A 19,061-nucleotide genomic window follows, 5' to 3' on the forward strand; every position below is an offset into this window, starting at 1 on the left:
GAAGTAGACTGATATTTTGAGGGAGTGAGAGTGTCGGGCCTTCCATCCATTATGGTGGCTTGAAAACAACTGACTTGAGGAACCCGCCTGTAGGTGCCACCACTGATACACCCTCGTGTAGTAAAATTTCACGAATGTATTCCTTTAAAATTAGAAAATACAAATAGCTGCGGCATTAGTTGCTTTAATATGTAGAAGAAAATAACGTAGAACTCTTAAAAGACCGTTTTTTGTCCGAAATCGTTATGATCCATGCGCGTTTTGGATATTACTGACTTAGGAACTAGTTTCTGTGGTGTAGTATAAGGCAGCTAAGAGGCTCAGTCTGCCCAGGAAGCCGTCGTGTCATACAACAACACTGGACTTAGAAATTTTCAAGGCACCCCCACATAATCAAGCCGTTTACGCAGTAAATTGGCATGACCAGCAACTAAAACCTTCACAAATGTGAAGCAAAAGAAGTATCCTATGCAGTGCCCATGCTATTTTTTCGGTATATTAGAAGCAGTTGTTGGCTAGATTAACCGCCCATACTCCCCCCTCACCCCCAAAACAAGCTTGGGAACTTGTGAGAATGCGCGGTTTCGGGTGGGGGCAGGAAATCCGTCGCAATCGCATATTTTTTTAGGTGGGGGGGGCGCAATACCCTAGATTTAGGGAAATTCCCTACATTTAGGGGTTTTCCTCCCACTACCATTAAAATCAGTGTTTGTAACAAATTTAGTGTTCCTCATACGGAAACCACGCATTCCCAGTGGACCCCAAGCTTGTTTTGGGAGAGAAGCGTAGTGAACCCACCATATGACGCCGGCGGCCAGCTGCGTCCACATAAACCACCTCCACCACACTCACGCCCTCTCACTAGCACCAGTTCGGGCAGCTTCTCACCTCATCGCAAGGTTTCTGTCCTGCTAGTAGAGTCCGTGGCACCAAACACGGTGTATCTTCATTGTTTATCACCAACACAAGCAAAACCACTGGCTACCCGTGATCTGTCCAGCGCCGTGAGACTACTGCGGGTTCTCCCACAAGTGCAGGCTCCTGAACCTTCTGTCCGACCTGTTCGAACACGTGAATCCTGACTAACCGTATTTTGAATCTGCTTCACATGTTTGTGTTACCAGGAATTGAAGATAATTGTGGAGATTGACTCTGCGCCTCCAAAATACGATAATATTCCTCCATATTATAGTTAAGGAATGAAATATATGTCCCTCAACCATAATATGAAGGCGCAAGTAACGTTAACTGGATAACTCGTAGCCAGTTGCAACAAGCTAGATGATTTTAGTGTCAGAATTTGTCTTTTGCCTTATAATTTTTTAATAAGAATATTGTTTTCTTGACACGTTTCTGTTTTGAAAACAAGCACAATATGTGTTTTCGAGATTTTGTAAAAATTTACCCTTTGGAAAACTTCTGGCAGGAACGATCTGTATTACACACAACATCAAAACTAGAGAAAACAATCAGAAACATGCTCAACTAGAACAGTTAGAATGATTCAGGGGTGCTTAACATACCCTACACACCTGTAAATGTCACTTGAATGGAGGCATGTCGAAAAATGGCTCAAAATGGGGTGACTTTGGACACTTAAATATAACTACAGTCACCTCTCGTTTAACATGAGTTTAAATAACGCGTTTTTGATTTAACACGAATTGATATTTAAGGAGATACGTTTGACTAACGCGATATGTTCGATTTAACACGAGTTTCATCGATGCTGTCACGCTCAATGACGTCACTGTGCGGAGATGCTGTCTTTCTCGGAGAAAGACAGCATCTCTGCGTGGTGATGTCATTGAGCGTGACGTCATTGATGAAACATTATTAATACATTAGTAGGTCACGTAAACAACAAAAACACACGTTCTCATTGTATTTAAATTTGTTCTTCACCTGCGTCGGCCACCATCCCTTCTCACATCGCACTCCCTTCACCTCCGCCACTCCGCCTCACTTGCCTCCTTCCTCTTCCTTTGACAACCCATTCTATTGGTGACAAAGATAACTCCTTTAAGTTAAAGTTTTCTAAAGAAAGAATTGCTACATTACATTTGTAAGTCACTGACACAACAAAAACACGTCCTCACACTCACCATCATCACTTTGTTGATGCGTCACTGGTCATCGTCTGCCGAATCCTCACCCCGCTCTCCCTCCTCCCTCCTCACCCAGTCCTTCCACCTTAACAATACAGAGTAAATGCACACTCAGCATAGATCCTAGGCCTAGAAACAAAAAAATTCATGAGCAAAAAACCTTGAAAACTGTTTGAAGTCACCCTGGTTGATGGTACTGAAAAGTAAAAAGAAGGCCGAATTCCCTTCCCCTAACAATCTTGGGGGACCCGTGTTAAATCGGTTCTTTTGGGTGGGGAGCATATTTAAACTACTCTAACTCTAACTCCAGCCACAACGTAAACAAATCACTCTCACTGTATCATCATGGCGTCGTCTGCCAAAGTAAGGGCTGTCGCAGCTTGTGCTGCCATTACCCAAGTTATGGACTTGTTGCTGCAGTTAAATGGAAGGAAGAAACAATTGTGGGTGTGGCATGCCTGTGGTTCCTCCATGCCAGTTCTCATTGTCACCACTGCGATGCGCGGCCAACCCACCCATCTTGACTCAACCACATAAACACATGGATTGAATAACAACACACACACACACACACACACACACACACACACACACACACACACACACCAGACTCATTAGGAACCATTGCAGATGTTTCTGAAAAAAAAAATGACCACCATTTCTTGAGTGTGTTAGAACGTATTTGGTGAATGGCTCACATGAACCAAACCTAGCTCTTGGCAAGAAGAGAGCAGTCGTCTTTAACACTGCTCTCTTCTTTCCATTGGGTATGTTTGGTTTGTATGAACCACTCACCAAATAAGTTCTAACACACTCTAGGAAGTGGCAAAGCCATTTTTGTTTGTGAGAAACATCTGCTATGGTTCATGATGAGTCTGGTGTGTGTGTGTGTGTGTGTGTGTGTGTGTCTTTGTTGTTACTCGATCCATGTGTTTATGTGGTCTGAGTCTAGATGGGCGACAATGAGAACTGGCACGGAGAAATCACAGACACGCCACACCCACATCAGCATTTTCCTTCCAATTAACTGATGCAACAAGTCCATAACTTGGGTAATGGCAGCAGCGGCTTAATAGTTTTAGTGCTAAGAGTAATTATGCAAATATGCATTCTGCTGGAGTGTTGGCACTTGTGGGGTTCCCTTCTCGTGGAACCCTTCTAGGTAAGATGTCTAGGTAAGACAAGCCGCGACAGCCCTTACTTTAGCAGACGACGCCATGTTGATACAGGGCAAGTGCTTTGTTTACGTTGTAGATGTGGATACGGGCAACCGACCTTGGCCGTGTGTGACGTGTGACGCACACCTGGAAAAGTTGGATTTGCAGGTTGTCCAAGCTGCCGCCAACGCAGTGGAAAGAAAAAGGCCCAGTGTGACACCAGGTTACGGACAACCGACAACTCGCTCCTGGATGGGCGCACGGGTGTTGCCAGTAGCCACAACGGTTAGAGGACAAGGGCCAATGTGACACTGCCCCAAGGCAGCGAGGCCGCTGACCAGGTGAGCGCCGGAGATGATGTCATCGGACTCCCAGAGAATCACAAGCGTGTTTTCAGAGCTCAGCCAATCGTTAGGCTTCATCTGTGACTTTAAAACGACCTGTTCTCTCTTCCTGTTTTCTTCATTTTTCCAAGATACGTACGATGTATTTTGAGATAACAAGGGAGTAAAGGAGGAAAAAAAGTTAGCTCTGGGGGGAAGCATGAGCCAATTATAATAGTGCCACTATAAACAATTGCCTGCGCCATGACGGGCTCGGGGCCGACCATCAGGCCCAGATGGATAGTCTACTGGCGCAATAGCCCACATGAAAAAAAAAAAAAAAAAAAAAAACTCCAGGTCGAAACAGATAAGTGCTTTTTCGGTGTTTTTAATACCTTGAGTTTTGTGGTCCTTGAGTTTAGCGCTATACCTTTGGAACGAAGCGAGCGTGAAACTCGAAAGGGTACTTTAATTTTTTTTTTTAAGACAAAAAAAAAAAAAATTCAAATTCTATCAGTGCGAAATGTAGATAGGTAAACAAAATTTCTATGGTATTTTTTTCAAAGCGATTAACTGAAAAATAAAGTGAAACAAAGAAAAGAAAAACACTTTGTTAGAGCCTCTCCTAAACTTTACCCAAATTTAATGAAACTCATAAATAAAATATCCTACCTTTATACCTACAAACAACATGCTAAAATTTCAAAGCTATTGGACGTACCATATGCACAGGAGGACCCCTGTAGTCGCGTTCCTTAACTTCAGTAGCAAGGAAGCAACTTGAGAGCATAATTAGAGGGAAAATTATGACCTTGAAAGTCATTTGTTAATTAAGAATTCACAATGTGGCTTCCATAACAAGAGATTTTGTTTGGGTAGGCGGTGGCTGAGTGGTTAGCGTGCGGGCTCCGCATTCACCGCGTGATTGACGACATGAGTTCGAATCCGCCTCTACCACCTGGGATTTTTCAGTCACCGCCGAGTGGCCTAAAACTACCCACATGCTGTCCTGAAGACCACCCATCAACCCAGACTCTAGAGGGACCCGTCCAAGTGAATGAAGAACGAGCTCCGGGGGGCAGCATGAGCCAAGAAAAGATGGCGCAACTATAAAACACTTGCCTGTATCATGACGGGCTGGGGCCGACTACCATCCAGGCCCCTCAAGAAAGCCTACCAGTGCAATAGGCTGGCACATAAAAACAAAGACAAAAGAAACAAACAAACCCCAAAAAACACTGACCTTTTATAATGACCTCAGTTTATGACGTAACCAAATCACTTTATGTAGTCTATCTTGACTTTCAGAAAGTTTTCTTAAAGTTCCACACCATGAATTACTTAATAAAATCAAGCAACTAGATATTGAAGGTAAAGCACATTAATAGATTGCTAATTGGTTGAGCAACAGACATTAAATAGTGGTGATTGATGGAGTTGCCTCAGAGTGGGCACCTGTTACTAGTGGTGCCCGTCAAATAGGCATAGAAAATGAAACTTATAGAAACAAGGTATGCCAAGGGGTTTACAACAATGTGTTACATTTGCTTTTTTTTTCCATTAAGTTGACTCGTATGTTAAAATAAATGACTTTGTAGAGTTACTCTCTTTGCAGCGAGGTGGGGTGAGCTGATCCTTTTCCCACGGCAAGAAGTGTGAATACATGAGCCAGCAGGATGATCACCACTTGCTACGTCAACCAACTTAATCTGAATGAGGTGGAGGAGCTGCTGCCACCCAACCACCACTTACAAGCCTTAAATCGCTCCATCCGCTATGGGGAGCAGCCTGAGGGGAAATACTTTGTATTCTCCTTAGATACTTTCTGGGGAAAGAGAAAGATTGGAGATACCTATCGGGCAAGGATTACAGTTCACGATGGTAAGGATTGTCACCAAATGGCAGCCTTAGGACCCATAGCTTTTAGTGATTGGGAGTTCAAGTGATGTGTCACACCATTTCTCAATTACCAGTGTATTGCCATGGTTTTTTTTTGCCAAACATATGCCTATGCTGAAATAATCTTCTCTTATTTTCAGATCCATAGCTCGATTCATAACTGAAAGGATAAATTTATCTATATATTTTTTAAATATAACATGCAACTACTTTCTTATCCAATAACTTACACTGCTTTGTGCAGTGGCAGTATCATAACCAATGAGGTTCATCCGAGGTGCGTTGTTGCTTATGCGTAGAGCTCCCTTATTTTGGGGTATTGGGAAGAGAGCAATACAGCTACTCTCTGACCGGGAGAGTAGCCAACCAAATCTTCACCTTCACGTGGAGTGCACCGTTAGTATACCCTGTAGGGTAGAACCAACGGGGAGGGAGGCAGCGACCATAAGCTGTTGTTTTTAATCCTTTTAGCCCAAATAAGGAGCAAGTCTCCATAATACAGTACTGTCTCCAGGATTGCGAGTTTCTAGTTTGTGATTCACCGAGTTTGCGATATGGACCCAAAAAATTCGATTTTTATTGAAAACTGAAATTGCGATATGACCCGAAAGGAAAAGGCTGCTAAACCCTTTTTTTTTTTTTCACACCTTGATGTGGTCCTTGATTCCATTCTTGCTCTTACCCACCCCCTGGGCCTTTCCATTGGCTGGGGGAAGCATGGTGAGTGGGATCCGGGTAGCCAGGCGCATGTGTGGAAGCAGCCCTGACCGCGCACCGGGCCCGAGCAGCTGATGGGCGGCTGATGACGGTGATGGTGATGATGAGCGTCGGTGGCGCGGTCCCCACATTGGCGCCACCTAAACGGCACTTTCATCGGGGCCTGCGTGTGTGGCTGTACCCATCGTGGGCCCAGGCTCCTCAATCTGCCAATTCCCACCTCCACATGTTGCGCGGGACCTCATTCTTTTCTTCCATCTCTTCCTTTTCAAAAAGAAGAGATGGAAGAAAAGAAAAGGGTCCCGTGCAACATGTGGAAAACAAGAACTGGCAAATTGAGAAGCCCAAACCCACAACAAACACAGCCACACACACACGGGCCCTGACAAAAACACCGTTCAGGTGGCGCCGATGCAAAGGCCATGCTGCCGACACTCTTCATCACCATCATCAGCCGCCCACCAGCTGCTCGGGCCCAGTGTGCAGCCGGGGCCGTCCGCACACGTCCGGATGGGTGGCCAAGCGCAAGATGTCGATGGTTTTCAATTTTCCCCATAAGAATATTGGTTCAAAGTTTGCGATTTCAACGTTTGCGACCCGCAACGTCGACCTATTTATCGCAAACTTGGAGATAGTACTGTACTACATTGAACTGGCCACTCATTGGCCTGACACTACCGCTGGGCACACACACACAGTGCCAGACACCACCGCTGGTCACACACACAGTGACAAACACCACCCCTGGGCACACACACACACACAGCATCAGACACCACCACCTGACACTCACACAGTGGCATACACTACCGCCGGGCACACACACACATTTCACTTCATTCCAGGGACATCTGGGAACTATTGTGTCAAATGGAGATGTTTTGGGTGTTAGTTTAGACTCTAGTACCTGTAACATTAACCCCTAGGCCTACCAAAACCTAACCATCAGGGTATAAGACGCAGGGTGATTATTCAAAGCTTCTTTTATTATAAAAGTGCATCTTATATGGCGGGAAATACTATAGATAAATATGTTTTGTTGAATAAAATTGCTGAATTACATGGGAACTTTTGTGATATACCTGACGTATCTGTAATTTTTTGCTTATCTGGCACCTCTGAATCCCCGCAGTTGCTGATTACCAGGGGTTATACTGTAGCTTAATTTTGTAGCAAAGCACAAGATTGCATGGCCAAAAGGTCAATCAAGCGCAGGGCTGGGGCAAAGTGAACTCACGAGAACAAAGGCAGATTTGGGGGAGGGTAGGAGGCACAGGAACGCCGTTCTATCCACAGCGGAACATTTGAATAATATTTTTATTTACTTAATGTATATTTTGACGAGATCAATTCGACTTGACCAGCCTGTTAGTCCTGAACCCTGTCATAACTCTTTGACTACCTGTATAGCAAACCCTCTATAAATCAGACTAATTTTGTGAGACTTTATTCAATATACAGGTTTCCCTTGCTATTTGATGGTTTGATATCCGATATTTTGCTTATACGATCATTATGAATTGATACCGCTCGCTCGTTTTTCAATGTTATTACCATCAAACCGTAAACAAACGCACTGCAATCCTAGCGCCACCCACGCCCCAGCGGCCACCCATTGAAACTCATTCCCGCTATTTATTCAGTTGTGTTTACTCCATCAGTCCGATTGCACCAGTGTTTGTGTTTTGATATAATTCACATTCATTGTTGGTATTATGAGAGTGATACATGTGTGATGGCTTCCAAGCGGCCTGCAACAACTATAGTCCGTCCAAATGTCGAGTCCAGTCTGGCGGAGCCCCGAGAGGGAAATTCTCTTGGTTCGGTGTTGCCAGGTGTACTAGCAACAATTAGCCCTTTCATTGCGCGCAGTGTGGATGAGACTATCCCCTCAGGTGCAGTCGGGCAGCCAAATTGGGGGTCTCTTTTAACCTCTGTATCTCAAAAACTATTCATCACAGCTAAAAACCAAAAATACCATTGGAAAGAGGAGGTCCAGATCTATAGGAGTTGGTTATGTATGCCTCTCTTGCGAACGTACATGCACGTTCAGGGAGTGTTGAATGTTAACACTTACGTCGGTGCGTGCGTGATGATCAGCCATATTGAAGGAACTGCGGACAATTTTTTCTTCAGATTCTGGCAAGGGAGCATTGCCAACTGCAATATTTGCAACTATTTGTTCAAAGAATCAGTTGGTGATAGGTGAACCTATGCAAAAATGCCGCTATATTGGGCAAGAACATCCACCAGTTACTCGTCCGTAGATTTGCCGCGCTGGTCTGATATGATTTTCCACCAAATTTAGTGAAGAATCCACTCAATTGGCAATCCTGTGTTGTGAGAATTAGTGTTGGAACACTCTCATACGCGGGAGATTTGAGTGCGGGTGGAGGTTGCAGCGGGCATTTAGCACCACCGGCAAATACGCCTAATGCCCGCTGCAAGCGTTTAGCAGTGAAAGGGTTAAAGACTTAGTAAGGAAGTGTGAATTATTTCCTCTCTCTCTCTCTCTCTCTCTCTCTCTCTCTCTCTCTCTCTCTCTCTCTCTCTCTCTCTCTCTCTCTCTCTCTCTCTCTCTCTCTCTCTCTCTCTCTCTCTCTCTCTCTCTCTCTCTCTCTCTCTCTCTCTCTCTCTCTCTCTCACAGTGTGTGTGTGTGTCGGATTATCATGAGAATCGACCTCCCGTTTACCTGCGGATTAGCGTGGTCAATGTACCCTTGACCCAGCCTCAAAAATGGCAACATTGGAGAACAGAGCTGCCACAAGTCATTATTATCATTCCACTAGAACAATATTCAAAGCTCTCTGTACATCCTTATTAGAAATTTATATAAATGCACTATTATGAAGTTTCATTTAGAAGTAATCTTACAATAAGACAATAATTGTTGCTAGTACACCTGGCAACGCCGCACCAAGGGAATTTCCCTTTCGGGGCTCCGCCAGACCAGACTCAATATTTTGGATGGACTCTAGTGTTGCTGAAATAAAGGCCAAAAGACCGAGGAAAAGCTTATCTTTGGAGAAAAAAACTTCACATTGTTAAGTGCCATGAGGGAGGTGAAGGGGCTAACTTCATTGCCAGATTCCTGCAATTGCCCCAATCTACTGTCTCTAGTATAATCAAACAAACACCCAGTGTAAAGAAAGCAGGTGAAACAGCGTCTACATTAATGGCAAAGACGCTGACGAGGCACCGCCCGGGCGGTGTTTTCATTGGGGCCCGCGTGTGTGTGGCTGTGCCCACCGCTGGCCCGGGCTCCTCAATTTGCCAACTCTCATTTTCCACATGTTGCACGGGACCCCCCTCCCTTCTTCCATCTCTTCTTTCTCAAAAAGAAGAGATGGAAGAAAGGAAAGGAGTCCCGCGCAACATGTGGAGGATGGGAATCGGCAAATTGAGAAGCCCAAACCCACAGCAAATACAGCCACACACGTGTGGGCCGCGATGGGGATTCTGCTCGGGTGACGCCGATGCGGGCCAGCCGCCGATGCTCATCATCGCCATAGGTTACTCTCCCCATTAAATTAAATCCTATTAAACCTTAAGTTCGCTATACAATCGTTCGTTATTCGATCTGGTTTTCAGGAACCTAACCAATCATAAAGTGGGGGAAACCTGTAGCCAAAAATCTATAATAACCAAATACAGCACCTCTCGAGTTTCGCTCTATCCGAGTTTCGCAATCCTCGAGTTTAGCGCTAAGTCCTAAATTCTTGCCATCACGACTTTCGCGCATTACTGCCACGAGGTTCACGCTCCTTTGACATGTATGGGTCACGTCTACCTACCGTCGGTGTCATGCGTGCTGCCTTAAAAGGCGGTGTCAAACCATTGGGGCTATGGGCAACCGCAGTTGCCCGTATGCCCAACCGGGAGCGAGTTGTTGGTTGTCTGTATGAATGGAAAATGGTTGTATGAGCGTGGGTACGTGGGTACCTCACGGCTGTATGTAAACAAACAGATGACGGCAGTGGCTGAGGAGTGAGGAGCAGTGGAAGATGGCATAACAAGAGACTCGTAAAATGGACTGGCAGAGCTGCTTTGCTTACTACTAGATTAACAAGATAAGAGAACACCCCGTGCTGGGGAACCACAGTCCAAAAAACTTTTTTCTCGAGTCTTTGAAAATTGAAGATCTCCCAGTGATGTTTTCCTCTTCTTCTTCTTTTGACCTGTAATGCATGGCAGTGACGGTGAAAAGTAACAGTGGAAAATAGCAAAAGGGCATAGAAAACCAAAATCAGGGAAAAAAAAGAACAAAAAAACACCTAAGTTCAGGGTGAAGTGTATAAGTGTGCACTGTGAAGTAAATAAGGGCCACTTTCACAGTCACTGTTTGTTTTGATTGTTACCAATGGCGGCAATCGACGCTATAGTTTTCCACGTGAAATTAGACTATAGGGTAGTGGTGGTTGCAGAGAGGGCGACAGGTGTTGAGTGTGGTAATGTGCGGGGCGAGGCTAACCCCGCAGCCGCCATGAGGTGCCGTTGTAAAGGCAATACCTCCGACACCATCACATCACATCACAACCCATCGGCCAGTTTCACGTGGAAATACTAGAGCGGTGATCGCCGCCATTGGTAATGATCAATACAAACAAAATGACTGCGAAAGCGGCCCTGAGTGCATGTTGTGAAGTATAAAAGTGTGGAGGAGGAGGACCTAAGAAGCAATACAAAGCATTACAGGTCAAAAGAAGAAGAAGAAGGTCAACTATACACTGGCCGGTGTTGCGAGAAATATCTACCCGCTGAAATTAGTCAGTCTACCACTCATGCGCGCTGTGGGAATACACAGCATTAAAAGTGTTAATTTGCCTGGATTTTTTTTGTTTTTTTTTTTGTTTTTGTCCGCTTGTGGTCTTTGTGAGCGGTGAGGGAAATATGGAATCAGTAAGCAAGTTCAACCTCTCTGCAAGCTATTTTGTGATTGCGGCGGCAGTTTACGTTCAATAGGCATTGAAAAGTCAATCATGATGTCAGTGATTTGATGATATATAACAGAAAGAGTTAGCAGATTATACCATAACACACAAAAAACTACCAGAAGCTATAGGTTTGTCCAACTGTACTACGGGTGACCGTGACCAACCACCCTTACATTAGCAGACGACACCACGTGGATCACAAGCGTGTATTCAGAACTGCCAGCCAATTGTAAGGCAGCCGCCTTCAACTGCGGCTTTAGAATGACCTGTTCTCACTTCCCATTTTCTGCCTATTACCAAGGTACGTATTTTGAGATAACAAGAGAGTAAAGTTGAAAAAATTGTGATAACAAGGGAGTCAAGTCGAAAAAAAAAGTATTTTTTTTCCATGGGCTGGAACCAATAAGCGCTTTTTCATGTATTTCAATACCTCGAGTTTCGCGATCCTCGAGTTTAGCGCTATACCTTTGGAATGAAGCAAGCGCGAAACTTGAGAGGGTACTGTAGTAAAAAAAAAGTGGGGTCAAGTAAGGCTGTTCCAGATTTAACCAGCAAATTTTATTAATTCTTGCATAAACAATTAGGATACCACAGGGGAGCAGTAACATACGTTGTAGGGCCATAAATAAATAAAATAAATAAAAGTTTATATATCTCTGGCGTACTATCTTTGGCAACAGAGCAGTGAAGATGAGATGGTGGAGGTGAGGGTGACAGTTGCAAAGAAGCTTGGAACAGAAGAGTATGAGGCGCACTATACTGTATTCATCAGGAAAATTAGGCCGCGGCCACACAGGGAGCGAGAAAGCGAGCGAGAGCAAGGACCTTTAATATATAATAACCAATGGAGGTTGCCACACTGGCAGCGAGCAGGTAATGGCGAGAAAACGAGGTGATAAGCGAGGAGAGTTGACGATCAACTTTTCTTGCTTTATTCGCACGAGATCGCTCGGTCAGAAGGAGTGACATCACAGACCTACTTCTACATTATTTATCGTAACTCTACTCATGCATTAGATAGGACATTTTGTTTAACACCGTTAGATGCAGCAGTGATTGCAGAACTCAAATATGTTTGTGAAAATTAAATAAAACAGAAACTAAATAAATAGTGACGTTGAAGTTAAATAATCATTCCGTAATGTTTATAACACATTTTACATATAGCTTCCATTTGCAGCGGCTATGAAATGAGTACTAAAATAAACAATTCCATCTTGTAGAGAAAAGCCTCCTGAACACGATGGTGCATACAGATTTTTTTGTATAATGCCAGATAAGTGAAGCACGGAACTATTTATAAAAAAAACATTTCACCTCATCCCTAGTGTGCGATGACGCGCCGACGGGGGTGGGTGCGAGGCTATACTGCTCATTGGGCCTTGTTGCCGTGACAACCCTCGCCTCGCCTCACTTTTCGTGTGGCCACATAAACTTGCCTTGTTGCTCTCGCTTGCTTGCTCGCTCCCTGTGTGGCTGTGGCCATAGTTTTGGGTGAATAAGTTATGAGTTGTATCTGGTGCACAGAAATTGAAACTACTGTTAGATTTAAAAATTAATTTAACTTCCCATTGTGTTTACTTGATTGAAACCTTAAATCAACCACTGAACAGGAGTGTTCCTCTTGCCCTACACCAGTGGGGGTTCAGGAGGGGCATGAGATACAGACAGCCTTTTTTTTAAAATGACACACTCCAGACTTATGCCAAATTCCTAGCTCAAAACCACATATTTGATTGATTTACATCTATCCTGATGCTGTCCAGACAGGTGCCATATATCCTGGATCTTGGTCTAATTTATGGATATAAGTCTGGAACATTGATTTATCCTATATCCGAAATATAGAGGTCTGATTTATAGAAGGCTTACTGCATATATAATATATATATAAGCATGTATGGGAGATGATGAAATAGGATAGTGTGAATAGTGAGAATGCATGCAGTATATGGAAAGCGTGATATAAATGAGGTGCAAAAGTTTTTAATTGCAGGATTATAGATTGGATAAAACATCATTAACAGCAATTTAAGGGATAAGAATGCAAAATAGCTTATGAAGTTGTTACATGAGAGCATAAAGGATTGTATGAACAGGGCTAACTGGGGACTTCGGCAAAGGTCACCCTCTTAGGGGGAGTTTCCCAAGGAAATAGGATGTCAGAGCCAAAGATACAGGTAGAGGTTCTGTCAACCCATAGTAACACAGCTGACCACTAGTTAACCCCTTGAATTGGATTAACTGCACCATTGGTTTAATATCATTCCCTCTTTCTTCATGCAGTGCTGGAGAACTGTAGCCCAGAGAAGCGGACCTACGTGGATGGTTTGGCATTTGGGACTTTCTGTGAAGCAATAGAAGAACCCATATTGGGGGAACTAGGGTACAAGGAGACCTGGTCAAAGAACAGTTCACTAGGGGACAACCTCATCTGGTCAAAGAAAAGTCCCAGCAGTATCACAGTGTGGCTGGTGTTGCATTGTACATTAGTCCACCCCTACATGTGGGGTAAAGAGGATCGTCATCCGCTTATGATTCGCATAGACCCCAAGCCCCCTTCTCGGTGTGAAATGTGGGTGATGGTTAGTGTCTCGCAGCATGAGACCATCCCGGCCACCCCCATACAGAAGGTTGCCCCTACTTTGGCTGTCTCTCCAGTGCGTGCTAAACCTGCCCCACAACCATCACGATCCTCCTCCTCTGCTGGTGCCAGGGAAACTCCAGCCCCAGCATCAGTTAAGCTTCGTGCTCCACTCCCAGCCACAGCTCAAGCCCCGGCCACAACTAGAGATCTAGTCGGGAGCCATAGCCCTTCCAAACGCAAGAAGAAATTTGAGCTCAAATCACTTGTCAAGGCAAAAGATAACTTGAAGATAAATACAGTGGGTGTTGTGGTGAAGGTGGTGAAAGAGGGCCACTTGGCAAAGAATGGGGTCGTCTTTGACATCTTCATGGTGACAGCCCAGGAAATGACACTCCCCACATCCCCACAAACACACATGAATGTGAAAGTGTTCCACAATGATGGGGGTCGCTGGCCTGAAGGACTCAAGCTGCAGTGTGGGCAGGTGTTGATGCTCCAAGACTTGCATGTAAGTGTACTGGAAATATAGGTTCTGAATGATGTGGTGTGGCAAAAACAAAACAGGTGTTGGTGCTTTAGGTCATAAGAATGAGTGATTATTTTAACATGTCATTGTGGAGAGCTTCCATGAGATTAGGAAATGCATGCAACTTATCTTGATGTCATTAAGTACTGGGAGCCACTCAGGGGTCTGCATATCTTTTGATCTTTAGGCTATTGATGAATGTTTCTCTGGGGTAATTGTGGTTCCTGTAAGTGTAGGGAGGGGTTGGTAGAGTAGTTATATTCACTTCTACTTTACCCTCATTACTTTTAGTTGATGGCTTCTATTTCTCAAGTCTGGGCCTCATCCATGCTGTGCCCTGCTTCATCCACAAAAATTACAAAAGTTGTTTTCTGTAATCAAGGTCATACTTGAAAGTAGCCAGTAATTATTAGTTTTACATGCATTACTTTAATGACATTGCATTTTGATTAATAATACACACTGCTGCTCTAATAGACCATGTTGGCTACCATTTCGCATCTTTGCTACTTGAGGCCCCTTGTGTGCGGCTGTGTGGTAAGGGCGACCACTTGTAAAGAAACAGTAGCCATGCACATGGAAGCCATGGATCATATTAAACAGCTATTTAGTATTTTTACCACCAACAAAGTGTTTGCCACATATGAACTTTTTTTTGGTTTGTTTAAGTGTTGGAGCCTCTTTTTGGTTTCCCAGACCACACAGCCTGGCTCATAGGTTGTGCTTATCTGGGAGTTGATGTTTGTGAGGGGTATGAAGAAAACAGAGTTCTTGATTTTCAGCACTTAAATCAGCTTGCCCAGTCTAAATATATACACCTTTGTACTGACATTGTCATGAAACAAACTTCAAAACTTGTCAACAAATCTTTGTTTACTATAGTTGGTTCACCCAAGTCTGAGGTGTGTATTATCTTGTGCTGGCAACTTGCTGTCCCATGGTGTATCCAATTGCGTGAATAATGTATAATAGCCTATGCATAGGAAGGAATCTTCAGAATCAATAATATGCATGAAATAATAACAAATATCATTACGGTAATTACAGTATCCTCCCAAGTTTCGTGCTTGCTTCGTTCCGAGGGTATAGCGCTAAACTCGAGGATCACGAAACTTGGGGTATTGAAAACTGAAAAAGTGCTTATTTGTTCCGACCTGTGGAGAAGCTGAATTTTCTTCTACTTTACTCCCTTGTTATCTCAAAATATGTAGCTTGGAAAAAGGAAGAAAATGAGAAGAGGGAACGGGTTGTTTTGAAGCTACACTCGGCCCTCGATTTAACGGATTAACCCATTGGATGCGGATTTCCTACAAGAAGACATCACCAAGCTACAGGAGTGGAACAAAAAGTGGCTGCTCCAATTTAGTGAAGAAAAATGTGAGGTCATGCATCTTGGGAGGGGAAATCCAGCACACCAATACCACATGGGAAACACTCCACTACCCACCACAGAGGCACAGAAAGACCTGGGAGCATATGTTACTAGGCTACCAGTGAAGGCGAAATCCATGCCAATCGCAGCGGATGGGTGAAAATGGGGGAAGGATGGTCTGTTGCTTGAAAAAGCCCGTTGCTTGAAAATACGTTTTTGACGTTTCTAAAGCCAGTGTCACACCAGACAAATCTACCCAGGCTCCCTTCTAGCTCAGAACAATTTTTTTTTTTTATGATCCGGGCGGCCAGGCGTGTGTGTGTGAGCGGCCCCAGCCACGCACCGGACTTGAGCAGCTGACAGGCTGCTGCTGATGGTGGTGGTAATGATGGGTGTCGGCGGCATGGCCTCCGCATTGGTGCCGCCCGGGCGGTGCTTTTTTTTTTTTTTTTTTTTTCATCAAAGGAGGCAGCTCAAGGGCACAAAAAAAGGAAACTAATAAAAAAAGCCCGCTACTCGCTGCTCCTAAAAAAAAGAATCAAAAGAGGTGGCCGAAAGAGAGGTCAATTTCGGGAGGAGAGGTGTCCTGATACCCTCCTCTTGAAAGAGTTCAAGTTGTAGGCAGGAGGAAATACATATGAAGGAAGATTGTTCCAAAGTTTACCAGCGTGAGGGATGAAAGAGTGAAGATGCTGGTTAACTCTTGCATAAGGGGTTTGGACAGTATAGGGATGAGCATGAGTAGAAAGTCGTGTGCAGCGGGGCCACGGGAGGGGGGGAGGCATGCAGTTAGTAAGTTCAGAAGAGCAGTCAGCATGAAAATAGCGATAGAAGATAGAAAGAGAGGCAACATCGCGATGGAATTTAAGAGGTAGAAGACTACAGGTAACTCTCAATTTATGCGAGTATTGTGTCCTTGAAGAGGTCGCGTAAATCAAAAACAATGTAAATCAAACAAGAGGTAGGTTTCTATCGAAAAATAAATATTCACTTCATTCAGTGGAGAGAGAGAGAGAGAGAGAGAGAGAGAGAGAATATCCATATCACCGAGATATCCACTCAGGCACTCAGTCTCAACCTCACTTGTGTGAGGAAGAAATGAGGGACACCATGAGCGACTGGCTAGTATTGGTACTGGTACCGAGCAGTCTGGTACTAGTACTGTACCTTATAGCTGTACCGTTAGTACCGGTACTGGTACCGGTACTTGCCCATCCCTATTGTTGAGTAGCGTGGCAGCGTGGGTACTGTATTTTTGTTCAAGTGGCGTGCGGGAAGAACTGAGCTCAGCTGTGTTCTTCCAAGTGAGTCCAGATGCGTGAGACATCTGGTGGCCACTCCATAAAATATCGCGTATAAGTGAAAAAAATGTGTAAATTAAACATTTATTTGGATTTGGGACCCCGCGTTATTTTAAAAACGCGTAAACCAAACTCACGTAAATCGAGAGTTACCTGTATCAGTACGAGGAGGAGAGCTGATGAGACGAAGAGCCTTAGATTCCACTCTGTCCAGAAGAGCTGTGTGAGTGGAGCCCCCTCACACATGAGATGCATACTCTATACGAGGGCGGACAAGGACCCTGTATATGGATAGCAACTGTGCAGGGGAGAAGAACTGGTGAGACGATACAGAACGCCCAACCTCGAGGAAGCTGATTTAGCGAGAGGGGAGATATGAAGTTTCCAGTTGAGATTTTGAGTTAAGGATAGACCAAGGATATTTAGTGTTGAAGAAGGTGACAGCTGAGTGTTGTCAAAGAATAGGGGATAGGTGTCTGGAAGATTGTGTTGAGTTGATAGGTTAAGGTGACCCGATTTCTGAGACAAAATCCGGGGACATTTTTGGTTCAGAGGCGTAAAAACCTCCAAAACATGTAGTGTTTTTGTCATTGAAAAACTAAAATGGGGACACTGCCCTTACCATTCATAAAGCAGCATTCAAAAGTTTCTCTCACCCTATTTATCCTAAATAACAAATAAACTGAATAAAAATTCAACTGATTAACAATGCATTTTTTCTCTGATCAAAGTAGCTGAGATCAAAAACATCCATAAAATCAGCTGTAAAAACAGGTATCAGCCAGACATTTCATCCAAACTAAGGCCTCCTCCTTATTCCTGGCATTCTAAAATAGTAAAAATAAGAGGTCATAATGATCATAATCAATAGGGACAGTGTTTGGATGTGAAATATTGAATGTATTCTGATTTCTGACTGGATGGCAGAGAGTGGTGCTGGCTGGTTGCTGGTGGGAAGGCAGGAGGGGACGCGGGTGATGATGCTGATGATGGTTTGGCGGGAAATTTGGTTTTATGTTCTTGAAAGGCAATCTCGCAAATTATACCGAGCAAAGCTGTTTATCATTTCCTTAGTTATATACACTGTACACTGTACAGTGTGCAACTATACGTATAGTTTGGTCAACAAATTTTTTTTTTCATTTTTTTCCGGGGACAGGTCAATGAAAACGGGGACTGTCCCCGGAAACCAGGGACGTCTGGTCACCCTATGATAAGTGGAGAAATTGAGTTTTTGAGGCATTGAAGGACACACGGTTCCTTCTACCCCAGTCGGAAATGATAGCAAGGTCTGAGGTTAAGCGTTCTGCAGCCTCCAGTCTGGAGCGTGTACTTCCTTTTGGGGTGGCCTTCTATTGAAAGAAGTTGAATGATGCAGTGTGGAGTCGTCGGCATATGAGTGGACAGGACAGTTTGTTATGGAAAGAAAATCATTGATGAATAACAGGAAGAGAGTGGGTGATAGGACAGAGCCCTGTGGAACACCACTGTTGATAGGTTTAGGGGAAGATCAGTGACCGTCTACCACCGCAGAGATAGAACGGCCGGAAAGGAAACTGGAGGTAAAGGATCAGAGAGAGGGATAGAATCTGAAAGAGGGCAGTTTAGAAAGCAAAGACTTGTGCCAGACTCTATTGGGGCCCATGTGTGTTTATTGTGGGCCCGGGCTCCTCAATTTGCTGATTTTTGTTTTCCACATGTTGCGCGGGACTTCTTTTTTTTCTTTCATCTTTTCTTTTTCAAAAAGAAGAGATGGAAGAAAGGAAAGGGGTCCTGTGCAACATGTGGAATGGGAATTGGCAAATTGAGAAGCCCAAACCCATAAAAAACACAGCCACACGCACGCCCTGATGGGGACGCCGTTCGGGTACCGCTGATGCAGGGGCTTGCTGCCAACGCTCATCATCGCCATCACCGTCATCAGCCGCCCGTCAGCTGTTCGGGGCTGTGCCTGGCGCATGGCTGGGGCTGTCTGCACACGTGCGCTTGGCCGCCTGGATGGGTGGCCAAGCGCAAGATGTTGACGGTTTTCAATTTTCCCCATAAAGGCGGACACACGCTATACAATGCTTTCTGTCCGGCAGCTGAAAAGTGGGCGGAGCTAGAGGCCATGAGGCAGTGTGTGTGTGTGTGTGT

The 19,061-nt window shown here is 44.4% G+C and overlaps 1 protein-coding gene across 5 annotated transcripts in view; it reads left to right on the forward strand.

Moving 5' to 3' along the window:
- LOC127008051 (uncharacterized) overlaps window positions 1-19,061 on the forward strand; it is a 112,978-nt gene that overhangs the window by 4,719 nt on the left and 89,198 nt on the right. For 4 of the 5 annotated variants that reach the window (XM_050879573.1, XM_050879576.1, XM_050879577.1 and 1 more), the window contains exons 2-3: window positions 5,204-5,469; window positions 13,426-14,234. In XM_050879573.1, coding sequence (XP_050735530.1) covers window positions 5,265-5,469; window positions 13,426-14,234 — 1,014 coding nt within the window. In that variant the 5' untranslated portion in view covers window positions 5,204-5,264. Of the gene's footprint in view, window positions 1-2,939; window positions 3,607-5,203; window positions 5,470-13,425; window positions 14,235-19,061 lie in introns of those variants that run through there. The other variant, XM_050879575.1, reaches the window with a different exon arrangement.

Source organism: Eriocheir sinensis, chromosome 37 (assembly GCF_024679095.1).
Source record: "Eriocheir sinensis breed Jianghai 21 chromosome 37, ASM2467909v1, whole genome shotgun sequence".
Classification (NCBI taxonomy): domain Eukaryota; kingdom Metazoa; phylum Arthropoda; class Malacostraca; order Decapoda; family Varunidae; genus Eriocheir; species Eriocheir sinensis.